The sequence below is a fragment of the Acomys russatus genome, chromosome X (assembly GCF_903995435.1).
Source record: "Acomys russatus chromosome X, mAcoRus1.1, whole genome shotgun sequence".
In the NCBI taxonomy this organism is placed as follows: Eukaryota; Metazoa; Chordata; class Mammalia; order Rodentia; family Muridae; genus Acomys; species Acomys russatus.
The window spans coordinates 110,443,549-110,460,122 of NC_067169.1; the positions used below are offsets into that span (position 1 = coordinate 110,443,549).

The 16,574-nt window shown below is 38.2% G+C and overlaps 1 protein-coding gene across 3 annotated transcripts in view; it reads right to left on the reverse strand.

Moving 5' to 3' along the window:
- Positions 1-1,785: 1,785 nt before the first annotated feature.
- The window catches only part of Fgf13 (fibroblast growth factor 13), a 511,582-nt gene continuing 496,793 nt past the window's right edge, over positions 1,786-16,574 (reverse strand). For all 3 annotated transcript variants that reach the window (XM_051141737.1, XM_051141734.1, XM_051141735.1), the window contains 2 exons: positions 6,328-6,526; positions 1,786-2,593 (listed from right to left, as the gene is read on the reverse strand). In XM_051141737.1, the coding sequence (XP_050997694.1) occupies positions 2,457-2,593; positions 6,328-6,526 (336 nt within the window). In that variant the 3' untranslated portion in view covers positions 1,786-2,456. The remainder of the gene's footprint in view (positions 2,594-6,327; positions 6,527-16,574) is intronic.

Consider the following 16,574-nt stretch of genomic DNA (forward strand, 5'->3'; position numbering starts at 1 on the left):
GGGAAGCATGGGCAAGTACTATAACTACTTGTAGACAGTTCTGAATCCTTTGCTTGTTTTAATAAATACAACTTCAAGCAGACACAGATGGATGGCAGTAAGTTCCAGGCCAGCCTAGTCTACTATAGTGAGCTGTAGGCCAGACAGGGTTACAAAGTGAGACTTTGTCTCAACAAAACAGAACAAAAACGAAATGAAAAACAATGTAGCTCAAAGCAAAGTCTTCTGAGATGACACATTTCTTCCTAGACATTTTGACCCTTTTGTGCTTTCAGAGCTTCTCTGACACAGAAAAGTCCAGATACCTTTGTCACTAGTAGACTTGTTCCAGCAATGCAAACAAGCCAAAAACAAAATTAAGGTGCTTGGAGAAAGAGACATAAGCAGAAAGAGAGAGTAAAGTGAGTCTACGGGTGCTTATATCTTGAGTTCAAGATTAGCAAGCAGCCTTACCTCCTGCAGGTGTGCTTCAGAGCTCAGACAAGATGAAGGCAGTGGAGCACCACCTCAGATAGAGCCACAAGGTGGCTCGGCTGGGATCAGTAAGGAGCTTCTGAGGAATCTGGCTGGGCTTGGCAATCAACACCTTTATCTTTCGGCAAAAAAGTGTTTGTGCCATGGTAAGTGTTATATTTGCTCTGAAACACAGCCCTTTTTTTTTTTTTTTTTTTTTTTTTTTTTTGCTTTGCTCCATTCTTTCCACGTTGACTACTCCCAAAAACTTCATTATCAGGTACCAGACCCTCTGGGGAGCTAGATAAAGGACATCCATAGGAAAGAATGCTTGTATTTTCTTTCCACTCCCCAAGATGGAGAGGCCTTTAGCTAATTTAGTCCTGTGGTGGGTTTTTTTTTTTTTTGCCTCTACAGAGGAGAGAAATGAGCCAAAGGATGGCAATGACTCTGTGAATGCAAGGCAGATGGCTGGCTCTTAGACCTTTGTATACTTTGATTGCCGAATGACAATGAAGATTCTTTGGTACCAATCTGAAAGATTAAGACCAAGAGACATACTTGAAAGAGGGCTCATGTGAACACAAATGTCTAGACTGTAGCTTTTCTGAAGTTAGTAGCCTTATCCATGAAATTTAGTGTTGAAGTCCAATTTCTAATATAGTTGATATCACATGATGGATAATAAATACACATTGAAGTTTTTTTTCTTTGAATGAATATAAAGAGTTTATTCGGTGCGTATTTGGGTATACAACAACAAATATTAAACAACTTTTTTTAACTTTTTGTGCACAGGGCAGAGAACTGCCTGTACATGCTATGTTCACTTTTGGAACACAGATTTTAACAATTATTAATGCACAAAATCTTACATATCATGCAACTCTATGCCAAGATTCCAACTTTCTTCCATGCAACAGATATGAAGATCTAAATGGAAACCTAGCTAAGTCTTAAACACTTTTCCAGTAGCAAGTATAATATATGTTGTTTATGGGGAACCAGTCTTAACATTTCCTTGTACACAATGTTCACGTGCCAAATACAATGACAGGAGGACTTGTACATGTACAGATGAAACAGTTCTTATTTGAACAACAGAAAAGACAATGCAACTGTTCCACAGTTCCTGTCTTTACACAAGAAGCCACAACAATAGATTAACATGATACACGAATGGAATTAAGAGAAATCTACACTTGAGGATAATCTTGTTTCAACTTATCTTTACTGACTGGGGTTGACGATACAACTCAATTTCTACGCACAAAGTACAGCACAAGAACTTGACCAGAATGCTACAGTTCTAATCAACAACAAAAAAGAGAGAGAGAGAAAAGAGAATAGGAGGGAAGTGGGAAGGAGAGGGAGAGGGAGAAAAAACTGTAAGAACACTGTTAACTTGAGCCTGAGATGCCAACTCAGATTCCACCCTGAATTTGGTTGATTTGGATTAAGTGACAGAGTCAATAGAACCATTGAATTTCAGAGATCATAAAGTTGCACTATATGAAAGTAAAGAGCACATTTGAGTCAAGCATAGATAGAAAACATGAAGCCAAGGAAAGAACACAGTTCACAGAATCCGTTTGCCCCTACAAAACATTTAAGCAGTTAACTTTGTTTTGTTTTAAAGAAGAGCTGTGGTCTTTTAAGTTTTCTTAGTTGGGAAGCAAATTGATCAGCATTAGTGCTGTGAAATTGTTTTTACTGTGTTATCCCCAAAGTATAGGTGAGATCACGAGAAAATTTGGCAGTCCTTCTTCCAGGTTTAGTTCATTGATAATGCTTGGCATTCTATTGCTCAAGCTCAGTCTAAATTATGGGGCTTTAGTACGGATGATAATAAGGTCTATTGGCAGATAGAATAGGGAACTCTGCCTGTGTGTTTGGTAAACCTCACTGATAAGTTTGAACTTTTGGATGAAGGACTGCTAGAAGAATTCAACAGCACCTGGAGGTAAGGTTCTGTTATAGAGCCCTCGTTTTGCCCTCACTGGCTACGTTGATTCATTGTGGCTCATGGATTTGCCTCCGTTCAGTACACCAGAGACGCTTCTGCTCTTGGTTGGGGTCCCACTTCCAGATCGGGAGAACTCCGTGAGATCGTGCAGAGACGGCTCCTTGTACATGGCCACTGAAAAGCACAGAGAGGGTGTTAAAACCTTTAAAGAGGGACACCGATGTATTGTACTGGTCAAAATTTCTACAACAGATCCTAGGTGTTCTCACTTTAGAAATTTTAAGTCCAGGAGGCAAAGATCATGTTTGTTATCTCAACTTAGCCATGCCACAGTGTATACATTTATGCATTTTATAAGATCTTATATACAATAAGCAGCTTTTATTTATCAAAATATTTAATTTTAATAACTGAAAAAAAACAAGACAAACAAGACAAAAATCTTATTTTGCTTGATAAGACAACATACAAGTACTTGGCAGAGTGGATAGGACTAGATTTAGTGAATTCTTGTCGTCATTTTAAGAGATTTTAGTGCCTATCTTCTATCACTTAGTTTTATATGCAAGGATGAATGAAAACACATATAATAAACCTCTCAGAAGTTTAAATATAGTTTATAACATACGGTGAAAGCCTAATATTAAATTTTAACTCACTTTAAAACATTGATTTTTATCATATTTTCAAATGAAACACTCTTAAGATTAGAAGATTTAGTATGATTCTTAATATAATTTAATAATTAATATTGTTGGGCTATATATCACCAGCATATACTTGCAAAGGACAACATGATAGAAATTAAATTCATCATGTCAGCACTACATTTTGTCCTTGTAAGAATGCTAAGATATAAAACTCTCATTTTTTTTAAAAATATGAGATAGTGTCTGACTGTAGCTTAGGTTGCTCTGGTATTACTAAGTAGCCTAGACTGGCCTCTAACAGGCAGCAATCTCCTGCCTTTGCCGATTAATGTTAAGTCAAAAATGAACTTAGTGAAAAATGAAGCCGGAGCTTGAACTCAGGTGTTCTGGCTCCAGAAAATAAGTTGTAAACTAGTGTGACACTAATTTCAACATGTGTGCACATGTGGGGATAAGGGGATGGATAGCATTTTAAGCTTTTACTGTAATCTCAGGTGGGTAATCTCTTCTATTTTGTTTGCATTTTCTGTCTCTTGTCTATGTTTTCCCTCTAATATTTCTATCTCCAAGTTTACTTTAATATTTATTCTGGCTAGTTTTATACCAACCTAATACAAGCCAGTATTATTTGGAAAGAGGGATTCTCAGTTAAGAAAATGTCCCCATGAGAATGGAAAGTAGGCACATCTATGGTAGCATTTTCTTGATTTATTTGGGAAAGCTCAGCTCACCAAGTGGGGTGGGGTTTGCCACCATTGAGTTGTAGCAGCTGGGTACTATAAGAAAGCAGGCTGAACAAGTTAATAAGCAGAGTTCCTCTCTGGCCTTTGGTCATGGTGTTTTATCACACCAATACTAACCCTAACTAAAACAGAAATTGGTACCAGGTCCTTGGGTATTGCTGTGACAGACCTGAGCATGTTTTGGGGAGGACTGTGGAAGAACTTAGGAACTTTGCACTGGAAAAGCCCTGAGTGTTCAGAGCTTCATGGGACGTTCAGGAAATAAAGAATATAGGCCTAATGGGATATCAATTGAGATGTAATATGAATAAATTAACAAAATATATTTTAAAAAAAGAATATAGGCCTCGAATCAGTGCAGATGATGGAGACCTGGCATGTGAAGTTCAGAGGGAACTTTGTCCCTTAAAGACCTTATGGGGCCATTTGAAATTTTGAATTAAGACCCACCAAAGTAAAAATTTAGCTTCGTTTGGACAATTAATGCCTGCCAGCAAGGGATAAAGAATCAGATGTAATTAAAAAGAAAACAGCTTCACTGAGGAAAAATTTTCTGGGAAGTGGGTCCTTATAGTCAAGACACAGAGATATGGTCCAAAGGTGGCCGCCAAGGCTGTACCTTGTGCTAGCAACAAAAATTGATGACGTGTGTTTCCCAAGTGTTATTGGTTGTGAAGACACAAAGGGTTCATGACTAGCAGTTAAGTCTTTGCTCTATGAGAGTCAAGGAGAGGTCAATGGTGAATGGATAGCCTCAGAGATATGTTGAGGATTGGCATCATCTATGGGATAAGAGTCCCTGAAGAGAAGAGCCCAAGAGAGGCTACCGGTAAAGGTGCAGTGTAGGTGGAATATAGATGCCAACATTTTGTGGATGCAAGGGCCATGGAATTCCCTCCAAGGAGAGCAGCAGCTGTGGAGCAGAGCTGGACTGAACCTAGAAGATAAGCTGTGTGTGCTGTGAATAGCAAGTCTCGAAAAGTGTTGCTCCCAAGGCATCTTGGAACACAAGATATCATAAATGGGTCTCAAACATCAAGCACTGAACTTTTTACATTGTTTGAACATTTGTTTTGATTTTATTTGATTGTAAATATCCTATGGTTATTCCTTGTTAGAGTAAGAAAGTATGTAGTTTGTTTTTTATTTTACAGAAGCTAACAGTTAAAAGACTTTTAGAAGACTGGAATTTTAGAGAGACTTTAGATATTTCAGAGAAACTTTGAACTTGAAAGAGATGTTGGATGTCTTAAGGAGACTAGACTTTAAAAATGTTTGAAAATTTAAAGACCATGGGGATATTAAAAGTTGAAATGTTTTATACTGTGATACTAATATTTAACATGTCATCTTGGGGACAAATGAGAAAGGAAAGGTTCTAGCTGAGTAGTAATGCATTTTTGTACATGTTGATAAGGAGTCAATTGTGGGGACTAGTTTCATGCCAATTTGACACAAGGTAGAGTCATTTAGTGAGGGAGGATCTCAGCTATGAGAATGCCCCTGCAGACTACAGATAAGCCGGTGGGGGAATTTCCTTGATTGATGATTGATATGGGAGAGTCCCAACTGCTGTGGACAGTACAATTCTTGGCTAGTGGTTCTGGGTTCTATAAGAAAGCAGGATGGGGAAGCTATGAAGCACAAGCCAGTAAACACTATTCCTCCATGACCTCTGCATCTGCTTCTGACTTGTGGCATTCCTCTCCTGACTTCCTTCAATGATGGCTTGTGATGTGGAAGTGTAGGATGAAAGAAACCCTTTCTTCCCCAAGTTGTCTTAGGTTATGGTTTTGGTTTTTTTTGTGTGTGTGTGTTTGTGTGTGTGTGTGTGTGTGTGATTTGTTGAAATTTACTAAGTTTGAAGGCACAATTAGAAGGGAAGGGTGAGAAAAGTACACTTAATGTGCTTAAAGTTAAGGTCAAAAATTAATCTTGAAGATAGGACTTCAAGCAATCCTCCATTGTCCTCCAGACTTACGGCATGGGCTATTAAGAACATCAGACTTATGTGGGAAATTGCCGTAAGGTTATGGTCTTTTATCACAGCAATAGAAACCCTAAGACAATACTTTTATCTTTTGTATTTCTATATTAATCTGAAAAAACTGTGAATGAAAATTCTTAAAATTATATTAACCAAGGGGTTTTCCTATAAAGTTTAAAGATGCATACATTCTAACTTCCAGTTAATCTCTACCACAATTTTGATATAATTCAGTCTTCTTAGCTATCTTGAGTTTGCAACTTAGGTACTTCCTTGTAAGAAAGGTGTTACTATGGATAAAGTAAATTAAAATGAGAGTAGATGCTACGGTCAATACCTTAATGTTTGCATGATTTTTTACATAGTGGTCTTGATTTTTTTTTATGCTATGAAGTGTTTGAAAATTTAAGGATAGATGCTCTAATGTGGAAGAATTATGTCTCACATGCAAAAACACGACAAGGACTTATTTAAATTGGTATTTTTTTTTGGTAGCAGAATCCATAGCCCATAGGCTATTACATTTACCTTTCAGTGGTTTGGGCAGAAAATGTGCTGCAGGCTTGTTCTTCTTCACGTGGTTGCCTTTCATGATCTCTCCTTCTTTGTTCAGACCCAGATACCACCCCCGGCCAGATTGCTGCTGACGGTAGATCATCGAAGAGTATGTCACGTAATAATTTTCAAACACTGATTCTTTGAATTTGCACTCAGGTGTGAAATGTTCCTGCAACAAAAGTAAATAAGCAAAAAAGTCAATACTCATCAGGGTGTAAATTTCAGGTAGAATAGTTAGACTACGCCTCCAGAAGGTTAGGACTTACTTTGTTATATCTTTATAAAGGGTATTTTATTGGAATAGAATGCATTTTTGTCATGGGAAACCAAAAAATTGCATATGGCAATTCATGTGATATTTTAAGAGAACACTCTAAGTGAAAATGTGGTTGATCAGTGATTGGCTTTTGTTTCAGTAAGCAATAAGAAGATCTGGACAAGCCACATACTTGTATAGTAGACTAATTCAAGAGCAAACAAATGTAAAGAACAGTCATAAAGCTGTTATATGGAGCTTTGTTCTCCTCAATAGTAAGTAAAAGAAAAATGAACATTTAGGTTTGCATTTACTTTTTATACTATTATCTGTGTGTATGTGTGTGATGTATATGCGTGATATGTGTTTGTGGTTTATGTGAATGTGGTGTGTATATGTGTTATGTGTATGTGCAATGTGTGTTTCTGTATGTGTGGTGTGTGTGATATGTGTGATGCGTATGTGTATTGCAGTGTGTGTGTGTGTGTGTGTGTGTGTGTGTGTGATGCCTATGTGGTGAGTGTGTATGTGTCTGTGTATGTGTGTGGTGTATGTGTATTGCTCATGTGTGAAGGTCAGAAAACATCTCTGTGGAGTAGCTTTCTCCTTTCATTTTTGCTTAGGTTCCAGGGCTTGAATTGCGGTCTCTAGGCTTTGTGGGCCAAGCATCTTTGCCTGCTGAGCATTTTGACCAGCCATGTGATGACTTCTCATGGATTTAGATTCTCAGGTTATCATACGTTATGGTTGCCAGTTGCCTGAGTCTTAAAGCAGTGTTACAGTGCTGGCTGTCTAGATGTCTAAAATGATCCTACAATGAAAGCTTATCTTTCACCACAATGTAAACAAATTTGATTTTTTTTTTTTTGTAGCTCATTGGATCTTAATTCAAACTTAACTCTAAACTCAGTGTTTCCTTAAAGTAACATTTACAAGCCAATCAAGGTGGTAGCAACAAATTTACAAGAATTCTACAAATACAAGAGAAGAACCCAGAGGACTTTGAAGCCTGGAGTATGAGTGATTCTCTGGACTTGGACTTGCTATGTTTTCTTTAGAATGGGCCATTCTAATGTAAGTCTTCAAGGACAAAAGCTGACCTTCCTTTTAGCCTGGGTGTGTGTGTGTAAGCATATATCCATAGAATTAGCATGTATTTAAGTGGCCATTTCTAAACTAGGGAAAACAGAAGCAGATTTGAATCTCTAATTCACAGAGTAGCAGAGAGGGTGCTTGGAGTAGAGATGCCAATTATGATATTAGATAATTTTCCTAAGTTGTTGCGATATTTTCAAGAACAACAGTTGATAGTTACGCCTAATTATTAAAGAACCCTTGATGTTCATGTTTTCTAGGCCACTGATCTTTTCTAAACAGCATCTCTGTGGTTCTTCTTTCCCTCATTTTCATATTTAATATCATGCTTAGCATACATGCCAGCTGAGCAGCAGCACCTGAAACATTCTAAAAGCAACTTTAGCCAAGCATTTCTCTGAAAAGAAAGCATGTAAGCAGTTTTAGTTTCTTTTTTATTAAATCCTACCTCACTCAGTAATATGCCTGATGCCCCTATTTGTTCTACAGAACACAGTTAATCAGAGTATCTTTGGGGGTTATATCATTCAGTCTAAGTATGCACCATAGATCTCTGAGGATTCATGCAAATTCAACCTACTAAAGCAAAAATGTACTTATGGGGCAACTGTCACATGGCAGAAACTTAAAAGAGTTCTATTTATGGGTTGTGAAAATTTCTCTTTGTGGGGTTTTCTCTAACACAAAGAAAGCCAAAGTATGTACAAAGATATTTGATGAAAAATCTCCACATTTTCTCTAGTGATGAGGAAATTTTCTGGAGTTCTTTGTGAATTAAATCTGATGATTTATACTTGGATAAAGTATTCATCCTTGGAAAGTAAATTTCCTTTCATAAAAAGTCAGAAAGCATTTGCAAGTAAATCTGGTGAATGATGCAGTTGAACAAGTTTGGTGACACTGTTCAACCATATGAACAAAATATTCCTGACTGCAGAATGAGTAGACAGGATCAATGTGTGTTCCAAGTCAGGTTTCCAAAACATGCTGTGCCTAACGTCTTGTGAGATAGCACTTATTCATTAATTTCCTGCACACTTTCAGACGGTATATTATGTACTTGAATGATACTTTTAAATTTGTAGATAATTAATGCATTGCCTTAACTTACTCTGTATCTGAAGGGATCAGGCAAATGACTAGAGGATAAAATGTATATACTACCATAAGTACAGAAAGAGTCCCAAAACTGTGTTGTCTAAGAGAAGAGGAGGAAATCAGACTTAATTCTGACACAGGCACTAAGGACATTCTCATAGACAGAGATCATTTTATCTGTGCCCTGAAGGATGGGAAAGAATTCAGCATGGAAATAAAAGAACAATAGCTGAAACGGAAGTCAACACTTATTCTATCCCCCACTTAGCTCTCCATTCTTCTTTTAGTATCTAGCATCTATCAAACTGCACTTGCTTGCAATTTGGACATTTGCATTCCTTCCTGTGCTCTCTATTTCAGGATCCTGTGGCTTTTACCTGCCATACTTAAAGCCAGTGCTCTGGTGTATGACTTTAGGACTTCTTCAGCAGACTGTTCTAAGAAACTCCTAATTTGTCTTCCTTGTTCTCCTGGTGGCTTTGCTTTCCTAAACTAAGGTTCTCTTCCTCGTGAATCCTTAATGACTTATCTTGCCTATAAAACAAGCAAGCAATGACTGGATGTTTCCTTTAAAGTCATCATCATTCTTTGGTCCTCCAGCACTGAAACCACACATGCTTTTCCAAATTCCATTCATTTCTTTAGTAACCTATCCGCCCCTTTCTCGGCCTGCTAGCTTTCTTCTCATCCCTCAAGACCTACTTTAAATATAATTTCACTTTGAATTATATGTGATTTCTCCCAATCAGGACAGATTAAATCTCTATCGACTCCTAGCTGCTCTATCTAGGTCAGGGGAATTGCTTCTGACTTACACCCATGCACATTAGCTGTGAACTTGTTGTATTCCCAAATCTATGCTGCCGCGCTCCCACAACAATGACAGGTCATGTAGGCTAGCTCATTGCAGACCAGTTGATTAATATGAATGATGGATTTCAGTGATTGAGGCTAAATATTGGGAATTACATGACTTATTAGAGTATCAGTTTCCAAAACATCTGCAGGGAATTTCCTTTATACTACGGAATAAAATCAGCGATATTTATAAGGAGGCTGGCATTGCATGGACAGATCTTGCGTGAGTGCTTTAACAGCTGTTAAGAATAATGTGGCACCTACAATGTTAAGAGGAAGTCTTGGCAATTGTTACAACTATTGGAAAATGGCAAAGAAGGACTCAATGAACTGAATGCTCTGTCACATCCTGGCAATTTCTTAGTCATTCCTACTAAATTTGGACTCAAATGCTCAGCAGAGAAGAAATGAGGCCAAAAAGAAAAAAAAAAAAACATGTTGAAGCAACCAAAGGAGTGTTCTGTTCTCTGTGTGTGACACTGTCATTTTTATCCTGTGTTAGAATGAGTAGGCAGAAGAGGCTTGATTCTATTAAAATGCGGAAACATTAGCATCCCATTCTATGCAGAAGAGCCCAACAAAGGGGACAAGTGTCCAGTTGCATTTCCTTAGGACAAAGCATCAATATAAATAAGTATAAATAATGGAAATTGTATTTGGCCCAAGCCAAGAAAGCCCTATTTTGAGGAAACCTTGTGGGATGTACATCAAGGAACAAATTTACTTTGATTGATTTTGACTGCCTGCTGACTGGTACCCTGAAAAAGGAACCATAGTGGTCTCGACAAAAAAGAGACACTGAATGAAGGCAGCAATAGCTGTGCTTTGGATGAAAAAGGCAGTAGATAAATATCAGCCATCAAAATGGGTCTATGAGTTAACATATATCGCATATTCCTTGCATGATTCCAGGAATTAGTTGATGTGAGTGAAAACTAAAAGGCAATTTGGAACTTAAAATTTTAATATATTGATTGCTCTTAAATATGGTTTACCTCTTATGCTCATACAGGTTTTGTCAGATAAATAATATTTTAGTTCATGAAATAATCAGTTTCTAACATCTGTATTTAGGAAGTCTATTTGATTCCCTTACAAGGTTAAGATTTGTTTCCTTTTGGTGAAAGTTAAACTTCTTAACTATAATGGAATGTATACCAGCTAGTTTTTATGATCATATTTTGGCCAAAGAATGAGGAACTGACATTTAGTGAACATATAGATCCAAGAGTAATATTTAATAGTTCTCTTTCCAAACCCACTTTACCACATTATTAAGAAGTACATAATTTTTTGGAGGTTGAAGTAACAAAGACGATGAAATTATTTGGAAACCCTAATACATCAATAAAGCATACTAGGAAATATTTACAGCCAAGGAAGCTAAGGGTCATCCGCTCTTATTAGGACAGATAAGGACTCAATATAGACTTTGTAAGGCTCAATGAGCCATCCAGAATTCATATACAGTAACCTCAAGATCAAATGGTGTGCCAGAAACATTGCCCAAGAACACAAACCTTGAGAGTAGTGTAAACTGCTATGCCCTTTTAGAGTCTAAAGAAGCAGCTCTACCCTTTGTTGCTTCAGTCACAATGGCAAAGTATGGAGACAGTTCAGTATCTTTGCCATGTTGGAGCTGGAGCCTGGTCAAAGGAGGCTTGGGATAGAACAGTAGCCGCTGTAAAGTGAGGCCAGCAGGGCTTATAGCTGTGCCATCAGGAACCATGAGCTAAAACAACAAAGCTTAATTTCTCTGCATACATTTGTCAGTCAGGCTCTATAAACACATCTCCAATATTAAACAGACTCACCAAGATTAAATACCTTCATAATTAAAATAAGTAATTTGACAAACAGAGGCCATAATAATAGCGGTTTTGTCGGCCCCCCCACCCCCCGCCCCCGCCACTATATTCTTGTAGTTTAAACTATGATGCCACTGCAAGGTGACAGTGTTACATCTGTGGCTGTATCTCAGCAGGATAGGAAGCTGCAAAGACTAGCAGCAAGGACTAGCACGTAGACTGTAAATGTCCTTTTTACACATTTAGCCCCCACAACATATTTTTAGGTAGGCTGCATAGATACTCTTGGATCTGGGGAGAGCAAAATTATCTACTGAAGTGGTTGCTACAAAAACTGGCAACATTAAACCTGGGTAGCAAGGACTGTCATCACCTTTCACCTATGTGTGTTACATCAAGGACACACATCCTGATATAGGCTAATGTTTCTCAATATATTTTGTGTAACACGCCTATGACATTTTAAAAAGAGGGAGTACAGAACACAGAAAATAAAAACAGTTTAGAGATTTATGTATGGACATGAATAGAAACACATTGTTAACATCCCTGAAACATGATTTTTTTTTTCAGAAAGTCCTATAAACATTTTAACAGATTTTGCTTTCTCTTTAGTGCTCCCAGTGACCTCTTTTCCCCTTCTATCTTCCAGCACATTTTCAGCAGACTAATCCTCCAATTAGTTTAGCAATTGCTGTCACTAGCAAGGGTCATTCATCTAATCCTGAACCATGTTCTAATGATAATTAATTTTCTGGATTTAAAATGTGCACGTTATTTAAGTAGGTCTGATTTGTATATATAAGTTATTCCCCAGCTTATTGAAAATCATGAATAGATTAAAATCAGAGTTTCAGCTCTTTTGTAAGTAAATGAAAATTTAAAATATAAATTATACCCGTGGGGCGACAAGGAAACTACCTATATTCCCTAGGTAGGCTTCCCTTCTATCAGTGATCTCAAAATCCAGGACTAATTATTATATCGATTGCTTTGATGTTCTGTCCCTGGGTATATTTGAGGCAAATAAATTTCATTATCACTGGGTTCAAAGTGTGGTAAGGAAGAAGTTGAGCAAGAGGGAATCAACACATTGTTCTCTCTAGCCAAGCAAATGCATTAATTCATGATAAAGGAAGTATGGTTTTTCAACTTAAAAAAAAAAGGAAAACTCCACTGGACTAAGATAGTTGAAAGCAGCTTATGTATAAGCCCTGTCTTATAGCAGATGATCTATACAGATGTGACGTAAAAATTTATGTAAAGTATATCATACGATGAGACCTTTGAAGCTGCCTTGCACAAACTCGAGAGGGTTAATTGTGGCATGACGTCTTCCTAATAAACAGAAAGCTATTTATTTTATAGGAGAGACCCGACAAGTCAGCACTTTCCTAGTAGGGTAGAAACAGCAAGTGATAAATTGAGGAAAGGAGCCTAGAGATGAAGTGCCTGCGCGTGTGTGCGTGCGTGCGTGCGTGCGTGCGTGCGTGCGTGCGTGCGTGTGTGCGTGTGTGTGTGTGTGTGTGTATGTGCATGTCTGTGTGGGTATGTACAAAGTGTCTGTGGTGAGGTAGAAGCTGATGTTGGATGTGTTCCTTCACTGTTTCTACTTATTTATTTTGAAACAGCTTCTCTTACTGGGCCTATAAACTCAGGCTGCCTGGCCACTGATCTCCAGGGATCTGTTTACCTCTAATCACCCAATTCCTGTGCTAGGCTTAGAAGTACACATGGTGCCTCCTGGCTTAAATGGGTACCACAGATCACATAGGTAATGAGGACCCAAACTCAAATCCTCACACTTAGAGAGCAGGCATTTTACAAAAAAAAAAAAAAAAAAATCTCCCTAGCCTGATAAACTTCAATTTTCACAACTTGGAAGGGGAGAGGAGGAGGAGGAAGACAAAAGAGGACCGAGTAGTGTATTTGAGGAGATGGCTCAGCAGTTAAAAGCTCCTGCCGCTTTTGCAGAGGACCCAGATTCAGTCGCCAGCACACACATGGTGCTTATATGTAACTCCAGGTCTAGGAGAACTAACACGTTCGTCTGGCCTTTGTGGTCACTAGGCGCATGCGCACAGGTTAACATAGGTAAAGCACTAATAAGCATAAAGTTAAAAAATTTCAAAATAATTTATAAAGACAAAAGAGTGCTTAAGTTGAAAGACTAAAGAGAGGTGCTCGTAACAGAGACATGCATACATAATTACATTCTTGTCTCTGTGTGTCCAAATAACTAAGAATTTCAGTTAAATTATACTGGGTTTGTCATTTTTTTTTTTTGTCTGTGAAATGATGGGAAAGTCTAACAGTCCTGTTAACTTTCTATGTTTCTGCCTGGGGATCCAATGAGAACCTGTATATGAATGAAACTCTAATGTAGTGTTTCTTCTGATAATAAGTGATCAGAAAACAGGGCAAACTAGATTCTTTCATTTTCAGAGTCTCTTTTCATTTAGAATCAATTTCCAGGAATAAGATACCTACATGCATTTTACTAATATAGAATAATATATATTCTACCCAAAATTAGGGCTACAGATGAATTATACTTTGCATTTAGCATTCTCAAAGCTTGGTTCTCAGGAAACTGTTTTGTCTCCTTTCATTTTTTGTTTCTGTCTGCAGCAGCCTGAAATGGCTGCAGTGCTGTAATCCACAGCACTAAAAGAGAGAAAGAAGCATTTAATTAGGCCTTGTAAATGTCCATGCCACAAAGTGACTTAAAAGTACACATGGTAATTAGCAAGCATTCAAAAACAAATGTAAATTATGATTAACTGTACGCACGCAGGGTTTGTTTTTTGTTTTTTGTTTTTGTTTTTGGTTTTTTGGGTTTTTTTGCTTCATACTGTTACAACAAAATTTCTTGATGTAATTTTTTGTTTTGTTTTTGTTTTATTGAGACAGGGTCTCTCTGTGTTCTGTGTTCTGGCTGTTCTGGAACTTACTATGTAGACCAGGATGGCCTGAACTCACAGAGATCTACCTGCCTCTGCCTCCCTAGTAAGTGTTGGGATTAAAGGAGAGTACCAACCCTGCTCAGCTGTCTTGATGTCATTTTTATATTCCAGGATATTTCATGGGTTCTGTAATTTACCCTAGGTTCACTTCACAAAACATGGCAACATATTGCTTTTCCCCCATAGTTCTCCCTTAATAAAAACTAGAACAATATGAGACCTGTCAATGAGGATTTACATACAATATTTTAGTTCCAGAATTCACTTACAGCTTTGTACTGGTTACCCTGTATCATCTAGTTCTAAGAAGCTGTGATTATTCAACCAATTAAAATGTAAAAACAGATAGGTGTTGGGAGATTTATTAGATGGTGGTTGGCTCTTGGTAGGAGTATTGACAGTTCATATAACATAAAATAAGTAATTTTCAAAAAAGATTGAACATTAAAAAAAAAAAAAAAAGAACAAATCGAAACAAAAACCACAAGCAGACCTGGTGACACACACTTTAATCTCAGCACTCAGGATGCAGAGGCAGGTGGATTTCTGAGTTCCAGGCCAGCCTAATCTACATAGAGAGATCCTATCTCAATAAACCAAAGCAAAACAAAAATAAAACACATTATAATAAGCTAGGAATAAAAGAGAAGGAAAATAAACTCCCGTTACAAAGGCTAGTGGGTTATTTTTATCAATGTATTAAAATTACATGATTCTAAGGCCTCATTCAATTCTTAATTCTGATCAGTAAAGTGTAAAATAAAAGCAACCTGTTGATATTTTTGACAAAGCAAGATGACCCACATGTCTTCAAGATTGGGTGAATGGTCTAATACAGTATTTTCCTGGTCCAAAATTTCCAGCAGAATATAGAGTATTTAGTAAAAACAATTAGGTGCCAGAGGATAGACATAATTTTGCATAAAGAATGGTATATATTCTATTTTATTACACAGTGATAGTGGTTGAAGAGAGGCAGCAAGGTAGAAGAGGGAACCCAAAGAGAAATGAGGGTGGAGATCAGACCTGGGGAGAGCAAGAATGGGAGGGCAGAAGGCCTGCAGAGAAAAAGAGAAACTGTAGATGGGAGCATCTCTATAACAAGCTGGAGACCTAAGACAGGATAGAACTCCGGGAGGATGTGAGTGGTACTATAGCTGAAACACCTAGTAGCAGGGGTCATGAAGAAGTCCTCTAACTAGACAGGACTCCTAGTGGAGGGAGGAGAACACTAACCAACCCACAAAAATGTTGGTCCCAAACTTAGCCTTCTTACAAGACATGCAGGGATAAAGACACAACAGACAGAGCAGAGATTGAGGGAATGTCTAACCAATGCTTGGCCCAACCCAAGACCCACCCCATTGATTGCAGAGCCAACACTTGACAGTATTAATGATACTCTGCTATGCTTGTGGAAAGGAGCCCATTAGAGTTGTCCCCTGAGAGGATCCATTGAGGAGTGGATCCAAATGGATGCTGAAACTCACAGACAAACACTGGGTGAAGCACAGAAAGTCTAGTGGAAAGTAGGGCAAAGGAAAAAAAACCTAGTTGATAAGAGCTCCACAAGAAGACCAACAGATCCAAATAACCAGGGCCCTGAAGCACCAACCAGGGATGATGCATGGACTGGACCTAGGTCCTCTACATAGATGTAACTGATGGGCAGCTTAGACTTCATATGGGTCCACTAGCAAGGGGAGTGGGGGGCTATCTCTGACCTGGACTCCGCTGCCTACTTTTGGATTACTTCCCTCTGGCAGGACTGCCTTTCCAGCCAGGAGAAGATGATGAACTCAGTTCTGACCCAACTTGATGAGCTGGGGTGGATGGGTAAGGGGCTCCCCTTTTCTGAGGAATAGGGGAAGGAGAAGAGGTATGGAGGGTGGGACTGGGAGAATATATTTTATTCTAAATTGTGTGTATTTCTGTGTGGGTATGTGCTCTTAACTGTAGAACCCTGGGAGAAGAAAGAGGGCAATGAGCTCCATGGAGCTGGAGTTGGAGTTGGAGGCACTGTGAGCTATCCTTCATGAGTGCTGGTAAACAAACTTGGGTCTTCTGAAAGAGCAGAACACCCACTCATGGCTGAGCCATCTGTCCAGGCCCTAATTTACATGTTTGGAAGGTGAA